The sequence below is a fragment of the Rosa chinensis genome, chromosome 6 (assembly GCF_002994745.2).
Source record: "Rosa chinensis cultivar Old Blush chromosome 6, RchiOBHm-V2, whole genome shotgun sequence".
Classification (NCBI taxonomy): domain Eukaryota; kingdom Viridiplantae; phylum Streptophyta; class Magnoliopsida; order Rosales; family Rosaceae; genus Rosa; species Rosa chinensis.
The window spans coordinates 66,981,623-66,995,355 of record NC_037093.1 but is presented as its reverse complement, the minus strand read 5'-3'; the positions used below and the strand labels follow the sequence as shown (position 1 = coordinate 66,995,355).

The 13,733-nt window shown below is 39.5% G+C and overlaps 3 protein-coding genes across 3 annotated transcripts; all 3 read right to left on the bottom strand.

Moving 5' to 3' along the window:
- Positions 1-92: 92 nt before the first annotated feature.
- Positions 93-2,349, bottom strand: LOC112173683 (signal recognition particle 54 kDa protein 2). Its single transcript, XM_024311364.2, has 2 exons — positions 1,846-2,349; positions 93-1,601 (listed from the first exon to the last, which is right to left on the bottom strand). The coding sequence occupies exons 1-2, from the start codon at positions 2,174-2,176 to the stop codon at positions 439-441; spliced, it is 1,494 nt and encodes a 497-aa protein (XP_024167132.1). The 5' UTR covers positions 2,177-2,349; the 3' UTR covers positions 93-438.
- Positions 2,350-3,595: 1,246 nt separating this feature from the next.
- LOC112174758 (pumilio homolog 12) lies at positions 3,596-7,190 on the bottom strand. The gene is made up of 6 exons (XM_024312551.2): positions 6,335-7,190; positions 6,081-6,243; positions 4,942-5,105; positions 4,581-4,839; positions 3,936-4,077; positions 3,596-3,854 (listed from the first exon to the last, which is right to left on the bottom strand). Exons 1-5 carry the CDS (start codon positions 6,937-6,939, stop codon positions 3,961-3,963), a joined length of 1,308 nt encoding a protein of 435 aa, XP_024168319.1. The 5' UTR covers positions 6,940-7,190; the 3' UTR covers positions 3,596-3,854; positions 3,936-3,960.
- Positions 7,191-9,654: 2,464 nt separating this feature from the next.
- LOC112172123 (metal transporter Nramp2) lies at positions 9,655-12,973 on the bottom strand. Its single transcript, XM_024309316.2, has 4 exons — positions 12,254-12,973; positions 11,284-11,420; positions 10,530-11,182; positions 9,655-10,219 (listed from the first exon to the last, which is right to left on the bottom strand). Exons 1-4 carry the CDS (start codon positions 12,847-12,849, stop codon positions 9,998-10,000), a joined length of 1,608 nt encoding a protein of 535 aa, XP_024165084.1. The 5' UTR covers positions 12,850-12,973; the 3' UTR covers positions 9,655-9,997.
- Between the last annotated feature and the right edge of the window lie 760 nt (positions 12,974-13,733).

Sequence of the window (13,733 nt, the reverse complement as noted above, 5' to 3'; positions counted from 1 at the left end):
AGTGTACGTCAGTGCACTGAATCCTCCCCCATTCATCAATGGCCAAAAGGAGGAGACTACCATGTATTTTGTTGACCAAATACAAGAGAAAATGCGAAACTTTGAGTAGTTAATCAAAAGCCAAAAGGAGCCAATAACAAGTACAAAGAAAGGGAACTGATACAGCTGATACAAAACACATTATAACAAAACTAGTAATGCTACTGCCATTTAAGATATAAAATAAATCAAATCGAGAGAGATGCCTGGGATAATAGTTGGCAATAGAGATTTTCTTTGGCAAAGAAGTTAGCAGTATCAACTTAAGCATAGCTGCCTGTAAATTGTCTCAAGAAAGAAAAGGATAGCGCGTTTCAGTCCCAGGACGCTCTCTCTGGTTCACATAGGCCTGCTGTAACTTGAGGGAGATTCGATCATCTCCATAATTGTCGTCAATATCTATTTGTCCCCGCCTCCAAGCATTCCCATCATTTCTTTAGCTGAACCCATTGAACCCATTTGCTTCATCAAGTTCTGTAAGCCACCCATGCCACCAATCTGCTTCAACATCTGGGGAGGTAGGACTTTGCTCATTTGCTGTGCATTAAAGTTTTGGTTTAGTGGACTGATACCACCCTTCTTAGGAATCTTAATTCCTTTCATTTTGCTCCATATTTTAGCAAGGCGCTTGTACTCTTCAAACATCTCCATCACTTCTCTTACCAGACGACCAGAACCTCGTGCTATTCGCACTATACGAGACTCAGTAATGATTTTTGTATTTGTGCTGTCCAACTCTTCATTTGTCATCGAGTCCATCATGGTCATGTACCGCTTGATTTTGGCCTGGCTTTCCTTATCATTACCTTTTGGCATTAGCTCAGCACCTGGAAGCATTGAAGTCAGCTGGCTAAGTGGGCCCATTTGAAGCAAGTTCTGAAACTGCTCATACATAATCCTCAGCGTGAAGGTCCCTTCTGAAAGCTTTTGCAGAAGCTCTGGCTGGTTGTCAAGTTTAGGAACAACTTCCTGAATCTTGTCCATAAATCCAGACCAGTCACCCATGCCTAATAGACGGCTGACAAAGGCCTTAACATCAAACCCTTCAAACTCATCCATATGCTCTCCTGTTCCAATAAATATAACAGGACTCTTTGTTGCTGCAACAGCACTAAGAGCACCACCTCCCTTTGCATGACCATCCATTTTGGTAACAATAACAGCTCCAACTGCAGCACTTTGCTTAAATGCTAGAGCTTGATCAAACGCGGCCTGACCAATACTGCTATCCATAACAAATACAACAAGGTCTGGTTTCGTCGCTTCAGCCACCTGACGCATCTCTTCAAAAAGAGCAGCTTCCTGTTTGTGACGCCCACTGGTATCAACAATTATAAGATCGCAATTCTCCTTCTTAAAAGTCTCCACTCCTTCCACCGCAATTTTGACAGGGTCCGACTCCATATAGCTTCCATAAAACGGAATCTTTGCCTTGGTAGCATTCTGCTTCAACTGATCAAATGCACCAGCTCGGAAAGTATCAGCGCACACCAGGGCAGGTTTCCAACCTTTCTTCTGATGATAATATGCATATTTTGTGCAAGTTGTAGTCTTTCCAGACCCTGAACATATATCAATATTTATAATTGAAAACAAAAAAAGCGCAGTTGCAATCAACACCAAACAGCAAACAGAATACAAAGATTCGGCATGCTTGGAACATTTCATAAGAACAAGGACAGCATAAGACAAGCTACACCAGAAAAAACATTTCGAGCAACACCAACAATCACAACATATCTCCCCAATACACATCTAGTTCAAATCAGATTGAAACACAATTTCACCGGCCAACGAAAACATTACCTTGCAAACCAACAAACATGACCACACTCGGTTTTCCTTTCTTCGGAGTGAAAGAGGGTTTCCCTGGATCAAGCATTTTGCAGAGCTCATTAAAAATAGCATTCTGGATGATCCTACGCTTGTTGTGACCGGCAGCGAGATCCTCCAAATTGACGATCTTCTTGATATTGGTCTGCATATCGCGGACGAGCTTGAATTGCACATCGGATTGGAGAAGAGCGCGTGTGATCTCGTTGAGGCACTCGTTCAGGACCTTCTCGTCGATCACGGTGGCGTTGCTCATCTGCTGGAGAGCACGGGAGATGCTCCCTCCTAATTCCGCTAACACCATCTTGGCTGATTAGGGAACAAGGATTCGAGATGGGTTTGGGTTGGGATGGGGGGAACGGGTCGATTGAGAATTGGGAGAACGAGGGTTAGGGTTTTGGTGAATTGAGAAATTGGGGATTGTTCTTCGTTCTTAGTGATTGACTCGGGCAGGAAGTTGGCATATATCTGGTGGTCCACACATTTCGTTTTTGTTTTGCCTTTGTTTTGTTTTGTTTCATTTATTATTACAAGGAATCCCCAAGGTAAAACCGTAAAAGAAAACAATCCTCACAAATTTTTTATTTTTTTAATTGGAAGATCAACTCTTATCTTGCTAATTCTTATATAAAAAGAAATAAATAAATAAAATACTCTGTGGTCATCTATTGATAGCGGTATAAGAAATATAAAAAATGCATCATAAAACAAATATTCGACTAATCATGTATGATGAATAATATCATATTGCAAGACTAAAGAAGCCGCAAAGATGTGTAATATTGTTATTACACATCTGGATCCAAGCCTTCTAAAGTTCGAGTAATCTCTATGAGTTATTTTAAGATGTTTCTAGTTGTTATTTGTATTACAAGTGTGTGCTGGCAGATTAGACTAGATGAATGATTTTTTCCTTAGAATAGCGAGGTTGTTCTTGCTTGTTTAGGCTTGCTTTCCAGCGAGCGTCTCTTTAGACTTTAATGAGTTTACTCATGGCTTAACTAGGGTTTATCCGGTTTGTTCCGAGTTATCTTATATAAATTCTGTTAGACTCTGGCCTGTTTTCATGGCTTGATTACTAATGAAATCAATTCCTATTAAAAAAAAAAAGATGTGTAATATTGTATATGTATATGTTTTCCCAAATGATTGGTATGTACAAAACATTTGTTGATGAATAGCCGTCAGTCTAGGTGCACTTACATTTATTTTCACTAGTCTTATACCAGTGCGATGTACGTGTTATTATAATAGGAGGAGAAAGTGAAAGTTTCTTTTCTTTTACTTTTTCAATTTTATGTTTTTTCATTTGACCATAATAACTTTCTTTTAGATCATCTTTTTTATTTTCTTTTTATTTCAAAGAGTATTATGGGCATTTCAAAAGTTAGTGAAACCTTTGATACTAACCTTGACTTCCCATTATAGTAGTAGAGATATGTATAGAACGCATTTGTCAAAAAAAGAGTGGTCAATATAGGTATAGAACACAATTGCCGACAAAAAATCGTTTTGTATGGAAGCTAAATTATTTACTACCATCTGAAATTGATAAGCTTATACGTGGGGCTTGAGATTAGCACTTCTTTTAATTTAGAAATTTTATCGCATTTACATATTTCAAAGTGAAAGGCTTGACGTCCTATTTCAAAAAAAAAAAAAAAAAAAAAAAAAAAAAAAAAAAACCGATTTCTATCAACACTGAACAGGAGGCAGGAAAAAAGATGAAATTAGAAACAATTTCAACATGGTTATTGGCTTATTGCCTTGTAGTACAACAATCAACAGCGGGAAGATTACAGAACTCTACAGTTTAATAACAGACATTGTATCATCCCTTTCTCAAGTGAACCCCCTTGATATGCCAAAACTAAGTTACCTCCTATGCAGCCGCTGATTATCCAGTACAATATTTCCGTTTCCAAATGAACACATCCTTCCATCCCTAGAAAATTACTTCAGAACCAGTATCCTACAAAGTACTGATACAAACAGGACAGTTAGAAAATCAACCATCGAAATTGAAGTTTTAAATAGGACAGAGAAACAGCAACAGCAAATACCTCATAGTTGTACATATCTAGCTGTCTACATACGTCGCAAGTTCCTTTCACGCCAAGCAAGCACCCTTTTTCCATATTGATTGCTGAGCAGAGCTGGGGTGTAATGTTGAACCAGACTCAGCAGAAACTTATGGGTGAGACCCTGCGACATCAAAGCCAACCCGTTAAGAGTTTAGTTGAATCTAGACTTCAGATATAACGGGAACTATTATAGATCAATCGCACACTGGGAATGTTAAGGTTACAAAATATAGTATCATGGGCCTCTCCAGCCATTGACAATAGCTTTGCGTCAAACTGTTGTAGATGATAACTTTGAAAATTTGAGGAAAAAAATATTAAATTTCACCAAGCATTGAAATCTGCTATAGATGTGAGGATGAACCCCCCAAAGTTGACGGTCATGATTTCAAGTAATTTGAGCTTGGACAAATCGCTAGTGAAATTTTACTAATGTAGTTATCCTTTACTGAGTATATATCATAAAGTCATCTGAAAATCATGGTGAGTATAATGAATAGAGATTATCGTTGGTTAGTTGGAGAGGCAGAAAGAGACCATTCTACCTAAGCATTTATCAGGATTTTAGAATTAATGTGTATCTACCCAACACAATAAACACAGTAAAGCTTTGGAAGATCTAACCTTGGAAACTGACAATGCCGTCTGGAAGACATAATTTCCGAAAGGATGCATAAGAAGCATTGAAAGATTTGGGCTTCTACACAACTCTCTAATAATTTCTGCAGACTGCTCTTCTCCCGACTCTAACAAGCACTTCTCCACAACATTACTACCATACTTGCTGCAGGAGAGAAACATATAATTCCCTTGAAACTGTCTCAGAAGATTTGATGTGACTTGTGGTGCCCTCAACCCGAGTAAATGTTGCAGCACATAGTTGCTAAGGAATGAAAAGAAAATATCACATTGAATTAAAATCATCAGAGTAAAGGTCATGATCAAACTGCAAGAGAAGTATTGATATAGTTTCATAGGAACAAACCCATAACGATCCTGCGCCAGGATTAATGCATCTTCTATTATCGCAGCAATTAGACGTCCTTTTGTTTCTCCATAACAGTAATCAACACACTGCTGTAGCACGCAACAACCAACCTTATCTTTTGCAATTCCAATACAGTTGTCGATCACCACATTCAGAAGACACTGCCAATAAAATTCAGTAAATAATTAGTACCCAATGCTTTGTATTCAGAGAAGCAGACTGAAGGACTAGTAATAAATGCTCAAAAGCTGATGGTGTTTGCAACATACAAAGATTGGTGCTTGTTGAGCACCAAACCTTTTATAAGCATCTGAGCATGATCTTCATCACGCATCTCAGCTCACAAATGATGAGACAAAATTCAAAATGCACAACTTTGAGATGAATGTATGACCATCATTAAATGAAAAACGACCAATAATGGCCAAACACGTACTATGTGATGTATAGTTTACCTGTACAATAACTACAAAGACAAAGACAGTGACCAATACGGCATCATGCAATAGCCGACTAATTCCAGTTATATGGATGATATGTTTCCTGCTTTCAAGTCTAATAGGCTAAACTTCCAGAATTTTCACTCAAGCTGTGGATCTTCTTAAGCTCATCATTTAAAAATATCAAGAGAAAGAACTCAACAGGGAATGTTGCTCAGCACCAGCCATCAGGGATGGAGCTAGAAATCAGGAATTACAGGACCTCCTAGAGCTGATTGGACTCGAGACAACAACAAAACCTACATATATAGAGCATATAGCAACTCTTCATTAAACTTAGAACATATGTCACATATGATATACAGGCTGGTTGCTAAATCTGAAGCAATTCCTTGCCAAGATTTATGTTTGCGAACTATAAAGAATATTGTGATGTATTCCAGAGACTTCATCAATTTCCATGTGAAAGGAAATTAAAAATCAACCGTAATCACATTGAGAATGTGTAACATATGGACAGCGACGATTAGTGAAGTGCTAAGTATAGGCCTCAGTACGTAACTAGAATGAAAAAAACACAACCATTTGCAAGCAGGCCGATTATAATTGATGGTTATGAAAATGTCAATCATCAACTCCGAAATACAACATGTAAGAGCAATATAAACAAAACTGCCTAAATTGACATAACATTACCCTTTTGTGTTCATCCGAAAAGTTCTTCAAGCAATATTCCATGATATGTTGACCATTGATGTTCATACTCAGGTCAACAGCACCACAGCTTAGAGCACTCACAAAGACAGAGATTTGCTCTCGGGTAGTGATTTTCTTCAACAGTTTCAGAACAGAGCGAGTCCTGCCACAAGTCCGAAAAGCCTATTAGGGTACCAATCTAACAACAATCACCAACATCATACACAAAACAAGAAGAAAGGCACTGATCATACCCACGGCTATGAAGGCAAAGAGTAATAAAATGGAACGGATTCTTGGTCCACCTTAACAGAATCTGTGTCCTCTGCTCCTCACTACAAACCTCCACAAGCTTCTGAACAACATAGTTGCCATAAGGGTCCAGAATCAAATGGGCCACATGGTCTACAACCTCTTCAAATATCATATCAGTGAACTCTTTCGGCTCATCCTCCATAGCTCTCTGAAAGAACCGACACCCGTATTGGTCCATGGACAAAGAAGCAATCTTTCCACGCAAATCAGCCACAGATAAGCTGTTGAGTGGTTCTTGGGACCAATCAGATGGTTTATGTAAACTAGAACCAAACCCACCTAAGCCATGATCAGTATCTGAGCCAACCCAGCAATCTTCAAGACCCAAATGACCGAAATCCCCACCATCAAAACCACCCGGCATGAGTTCATTGCGGCGTGATGGGTATTTCGGCGCCGACCCAGAACTGTAATCGGCGCCGGAAAACGGCGGCGGCTGGTTGAAGGATGAGACATTCAGGCGAGAGAAAGCAGCTTCTAGGGATTGATCATGGGGAATAGGGTTCTGCGACGTCGTATCGGTAAAGTATCGGAAACCCTCCATTGTTTCTGAAACGGAGAGAAAACTGGCTTCTGATCGAGTAGGGGGATATAGTGTGAAAGGGTTTCTGAGGTTTGGTTGGGTTTGGTTTCTGGGTTTAATGAGGAGTTATATATATATATATATGAGGGGGGTTTTGCTTTTTTGGGAATTTTGGTATTGGTTGAGTGTGGCAGGGAAGAAAAGCTTAAGACTGATGAGACTGATGAGGGAGAGAGAGAGAGAGAGGGAGTTTGAGTTTGCATGCAATTTAAGCGACGCAGCGTTCTTCTTTCTCTAAATGTCTCAATTCGCATTTATTAAATTTTTCTTTTTTAGATAAAAACCATATCAAATTTTCAATGCGCGTTGTGGTTGGGCTTCTTAAGTACGCTTTTTGTTTCGACCCGAAAAAACAGAAGAAGTAGAGGCTTCTCAGGGACTAGTGATGCAGATCGATGTCGTCCAGTGAGATTGTTACGCGTGTCGTTCATGGTGCTGGGGTGGTAAAAATATTGAATAAATTTGGTACGTGCACATTGAATTTGATAATAAATTTTGTTCACCTATGCCATGTGACAGCTGGTATAGCAAAACTTTATTTATTTAAAAATAGAGACTGTGGTGAGAACTTTAAAATAAAGATTCAATCAAGACTTTTAAATCAATGGTTGAATGAGTGGTCCCAACAATTTTAATTAAAATATTGATTTTACAACACACATGTAATTCAATTATTGATTTTTCGTCCTTATGAAATCCTCATTTCAAGGTCCTCATTAAAGCTTCATCATTTATTTAAGATATTGGAGTACGCATCACGTGAACCGTGAAATCTAAGGAAAGTAACAATAAAATCAATTTTTGAAACGCGTGTAGTAACTTTTCAACTTAATTTTTCAATGAAGACTTTTAAATCAATGGTTGAATGTGTGGTTTCCGTTTTAGTTGAAATATTAATTATACAACACACAAGTCATCCAATTGTCGATTGTTTGTCCTCATGAAGTTCTCATTTTAATATCCTCATTAAAACCTCACTATTTATTTAAAATAGTAGGGGACACATCATGTGAACCGTGAAATCGGTCTTTGAAACGCGTCTAATTAGTTTTCAACTTTTCTTCTTTAGTAAGCTGACTCTATTATTCTTATTGATTAAGTAGTGTTATGTTGACCAAAAATTATTGTCGTTCATCATTGATGTATATTAACTTATTAAGTGTTTTAATCACAACTCGTAGATATTGTATTTAATTGTACGATCTATAATCTTTCTGTCATCACGGTTTTTTTTTTTAGAAATAGATAACTTCATTAATTTATCCATAGCTAGAAGGCACATACATACATCAAATGTTGTTTCATACCAACTGTACTAGATTGCACAAACAGCCAAACAAATGACAAGTGACCCTCATTGTAGAATACGCACACTTATTAAAGTGTCTAACCAAATGAGAAAAAACCCAAAATTATCTAAGCTCTTGCTTTAGCAACTCTACCTGCCTAGAGACCTCAATTGGTGTACGAGTAGAGGAGCTAACTTACATAGCATCAGACTCTAAAACAAAGGTAGACACAGAAACAGGCCAGCCCACACCAAACACATCAAGAGGTCCAGCCCAAACCAAAAAAAAGGAGGTGAAGTGGGCTAAACTACAAAGCCCAACCCACTACCCCACCCTCGTCCCAGCACTAGACCAGCATGAAACCAGAACCCTAACGGGTTCACCGGAGCCGCCGCTGCTGCCGAGTTAGTCCAGTGGCCGCCCTATCCGAACAGCCATGGCCTCCATACCGCACACCAACGTGCTGGTATTCCGCCGCTCCAAATACACGACCTCCTCCAAGTCAAGGATCCGCTCGCCTCCTCCGGAAGACTAGCGCAGCTCTCGGCTCTCAACACTACCGCCACACGACGATCAGAACTGGTCTCCTCAACAAGGGTCTTCTGCTATCTCTCACCCAAAGCCGAGTCTAAAAACAAATCCGAATCCGAGTTCGATCTCTACCACCGACACCACCACACAAGTCGTTGTCACTGGGTCCTCGACGCCGGAGCGTCGTTGTCACTGCGGGAGGATCCTCAGAGCCGCCGCCGAACTTCTACACAAAACCTAGGGTTTCGGGCTGGGTGCTTCGAGAAAACGGGAGCTCTTAATTTCTGTCATCACGGTTAAAACGCTACTCATGAAGTCTATATCCGTCTACTTTTTCACTTGTGAAAGGGCGAACGAAGGGAAGACAGAAATTATGACGCGTTTCAAAGAACTCAAATCTTCAAACTTCACTTACTAAGGTCTAAGAGTAGACGTGTATATTTACATATTATTTGTTAAGCAAATTTGGATAACAAATTCATGAATAAGTTATTAGATTGAAGAATCAGTTCCTTCAGTGTTTCAATCAATGAGCAAAGTCGTGTGCTTGAGATGAATACAAACACCTTATTTTGCTGTTGATACTTACTGAGGTCCAAAACACCTTCAAAACTCCAATCCAAGACCCTCTACAGTACTTTTGAAGGAATGAAGGATAGAGTGTGTCATACTCCGGCTTTTTCCATCACTATATTTGCTTTTTCAGTAGGTCCGAGTCATCCGACAATGGTAATACCTAAAAGTATGCCATACTCTGGTACTATTCCAATAGCTCATTGATACCAAGCTACGTCCTCTGGGGAGGAACAACATTGACCAGTTTCGCTATGGTACAGGAAAACTACTACCTCAAGAATAACAAAGCACGAAAGCAATTTATTCTATCTTTCTAAAATTCAAAAAAAGGGAGTCAGAAACTACATGTTTTACAGTGAAAGTAATACATTTTGCATGTTGCAATGATGCTTTGTCCCTCCTCACAAAATCCATGTATGATAACTATGTAAAGTGTTTCCATTGTCTAAATTTGTACACTCACTTTAGCATATGCACCGCAGCACCAAGGTTAAAGGCAGTTATGTTGAAAGAATGCTTCACTCCTGAAAGAGTACATCAAAGACCCTCGAGCCTAACTGGCTTGCTGTGATAACAGCAGCATGTTCGATATTCAGAGTTTCTTCAAATGACAAGGTTTTGGTTTAAGTATCTGTATCGGCAAATTTCTTGTATACTGAATTGAAATAAGTGGAAGGAAGGGCACCGCTGCGTAATACCAGATATATAATAAACGCTATATATGCAGCCGTACCACTACAGACCACAACACCAAACAGAAGTCCATTAACTTCAGCAATGAAGAAATCCAGCAGTAGATAACCATTGATTACCATCACCAAAACAGCCACCGTCCATGCCACTTTCTGCAGTTCATAATTTGGAAAACAAAAACAAAAAAGTTAGCTAAAAAGCTTTTCTCACTATTTTCATTTCTTATAAAATTTATAAGTCAACTCATCCGAACCACAGACTAACACAGATCGGATGAACAGATCTTGTCAACCACATGTTTTACTTTTCTAGTTCCAAGACCGAGCACATCATTCCATGTTTAAGATTACTATCCTTTCAAAGGTTTACTGTGCAAAATTGGGTCCTGATAGCCATTAAACCATATGCATTTGCTAAATAACAATAAGACCAACAAGACAGAATAATAAGCTAACAGCTTACTTCGAGTAGAGGTCCAATCTTGAAGACCCCCATGATCTGCTCCTTCGACACCAAAGTGAGAAGTGGTATAAGAGCAAAAGGAATCTGAACCGACTGAAGTACATTAAGCCACTCATTTAAAACATCCAGCGACCCCTCAGATGTATTAAAGATAATTGCCACAATTATAGTAGGCACAATAGCAAAACTCCTTGTGATCAATGCCCTCAGCCACTTCTTCAAACGAAGATTAAGGAAGCCTCCCATGATAAACTGCCCAGCATATGTCCCAGTTATAGTGCTACTTTGTCCAGCTGCCAATAACCCAACACCCCAGATATAAAGAATTGGATAAAGCCCCCCTCCATACTTCTCCTGAAGAAACTGACCTGCATTAACTAGTCCTATACTATCAGCTTGTTTAGTACCATAAAATCCCTTGGCGAAAACAGTGGTCACAAACAAATTGATGACGAAGGAGATAAAAAGTGCAATTGATGACTCAATTGAATAGTAGTTCAGTGCCTCTTGAACCCGTCCTTTCTTGTGAGGATCAATATTTCTTGACTGGACTAAAGCAGAGTGCAAAAATACATTGTGTGGCATAATGACGCAACCCACAACTCCCACAGCCTGCCGAATTGTTCTTGAGCTAAGTCTTGGGACCAGAATACCTGCAAGGAGCAGGGAGTTCATAAATACCTATCAGTACACAACTGATGACATATCAGTACTGATACTCAGCATTAACTTTCATAACAAGTACAAGTTTTACCGATTAAAAGTTCTTTTCCACTTGGTTTTGTGTCAACAAACATCCAGGCAAACGATAAAGCCATAGTTGCAATGAGAACCGCAAAAACACCTTCCAACTTCCTCACCCCATAGTTCTCAAGAATTAAAAGAAGGAAACTGTTACATGAAAGAGACAACAAAAATTTCTAGTTAATAGAGAGTTATCCCTAGATTTTTATCAAACCAAAGAATTAATTATCCCTCAATGGCCAATTTCTCATGTCCAACCACCAAGGATGAAGAGAGAAAACTGTCCATCAAAACATCAATTACCGCTGAAGTTGTCAAAGCCATTAAGGCCTCGTTTGGTTCGTGGAAAGTAAGCATCAGGACTTGATCATTTCTTGCATTTGGGATGCAAAAAGAAAGGAAATACTTTCCAGAAGGAAGGGAAGATAAGAGGGAAAGTGGTTCCAAATTTCGTAATATATTTCTTTATGTTACCAAACAACGGAATGGAAAGTTCTTGGGAAATTTCATTTCCCTTCCCATGGGAAAGACAAAGGAATTACTTTCCTTTCCGCAAACCAAACGAGGCCTAAAATCACCAGCCAAAATTCATTGTAGCTAAGAGTTTAACTAGTTGAGTTTGAACTGAAAGTTAGCACAACAACATACATGTAATTGACTCAAAAATAAAAAATAAAAAAATAGTTGCTTTAGGTGAAGATGCTGAAGTCAACACACTGGAATTTTACTCCAGTTCAATGCATTGAGCTAAGTTGATGTGCAAACAAACAGCCCAAGTTACAATCAACACAAAAGCAGCTAATTTTGAATCTAATCAAAAGTCAAACTCGGGAAACATTACGGCAAACGAATTCATGTAAGGGCAGACATTATAAAATCCAGAAATTTCCAAATCAAAATGAAGTAAATACAAACCAATCCAAACCAAAAATGAAGTAAATACAAACAAATCCAAATCAAAAATGAGGTAAAATACGAACCAATCCGACGCCGTAATGAGCACTCCGGCCCAGAGCGGAAAAAAGCCATTGCTGAGAATCTGAATAGCAATGGCACTCCCAATGACCTCCTGAATATCCGCCCCAATCAACGCCAGCTCAGCCATGAACCAGAGCACCAGCCCGGCCCACTTGGGATACTCGTCGCGGCAGAGCTCCGCCAGGTGCCGGCCGGTGGCGACTCCGAGGCGGGCCGAGAGCAGCTGGACCAGCAGGCCCATGGCGGTGGCCCACATTAACAGCCACAGCAAAGAGTAGCCGGCGATCGCTCCCGCCTGGAGATCCCCTTCTAAATTCCCCGGATCCAAAAACGCTATGCTCATCAGGAACCCCGGGCCTGTGAACAGCCAGAGCTTCTTCCAGGAGAAGGGCGGCGGGACCTGAGTCGAATCGTCGTCGTCGTCGTCGGCGGCCGAGTCGGCGTCGACGATCAGGATCTTCTCCCGCGACTCGTACGCCACCTCATCGTCGACATCGGAGGACGAGGATTGCGGACGCAATAAGCGGCTGGCTTCTTCTTCGTCGTCCTCCTTGGCATGTTGACTGAGCTGGTCGTCTTGGCGCAATTGGGCGCTCATTTGGACGGAAAACGATGCCGTGTTTCCGCCGTGGTTTTTAAAATATTGGGTTGGGTTGGGGTGGACTCGACTGTAGATAGTGTTGTTTACAACAAACTAACCAAACGCCAGATTTGAGAGAGAGCGAGACTGTCGCTTACGTTGCCTTTTATACCTGCGGTAATGGTGTTTTCGCCCAATAAATGATTGCCATGTCATAAATGGGGTGTGCTTTTGCGGATATTAACATGTTATCATAAGTCTTAATTACAGATGACTTATGCAGCGGCGGTGTAAGCCAACTAGTGATTCTAGTAGATCTGAACCGCTGATATTTATATGTAACTTTTTTAATAATAAAAAAATATATTTAATGTTATCAAACTGTCCATTCATATTGGGGCCTATGAAGAAAAGTTTAGTAGATTTTGAGGATACAATAATGTCTTTCTTTGAAATTATTGATTTTTCACAATTAACTAATTTCGACTAATTCTCTACGCAACTATAAAAGGACTAAGGAAGTAATATATTAGGAAAGTAGATATCTGTTAAGCTCATGAATCATGATCATCTAACATTTCCTATAGTATCCATCGTCATTAGTTAGCCCAGATTTGTATATATAAATAAGCATATCTAATTTTCATTTTCTTTCCCTGTACGTCACTTGGATGAAATATTATACATACCAAACAAACTATGAGTTTCGAAAGTTGAGTTGCTTGAAATCTCTTAGCACCTCTTTTTACATTCATAAGATATGGGAAAACATCACAAATGGTGTATGAACTTTAGGCATTTCTACACTTTGGTGTACCAACTTTCATAACTATCAGAATGATGTATCAAGTTTGCTCCAATCTTTCATTTTAGTATACGCCGTTAAGTTTTCAGTTATCTTT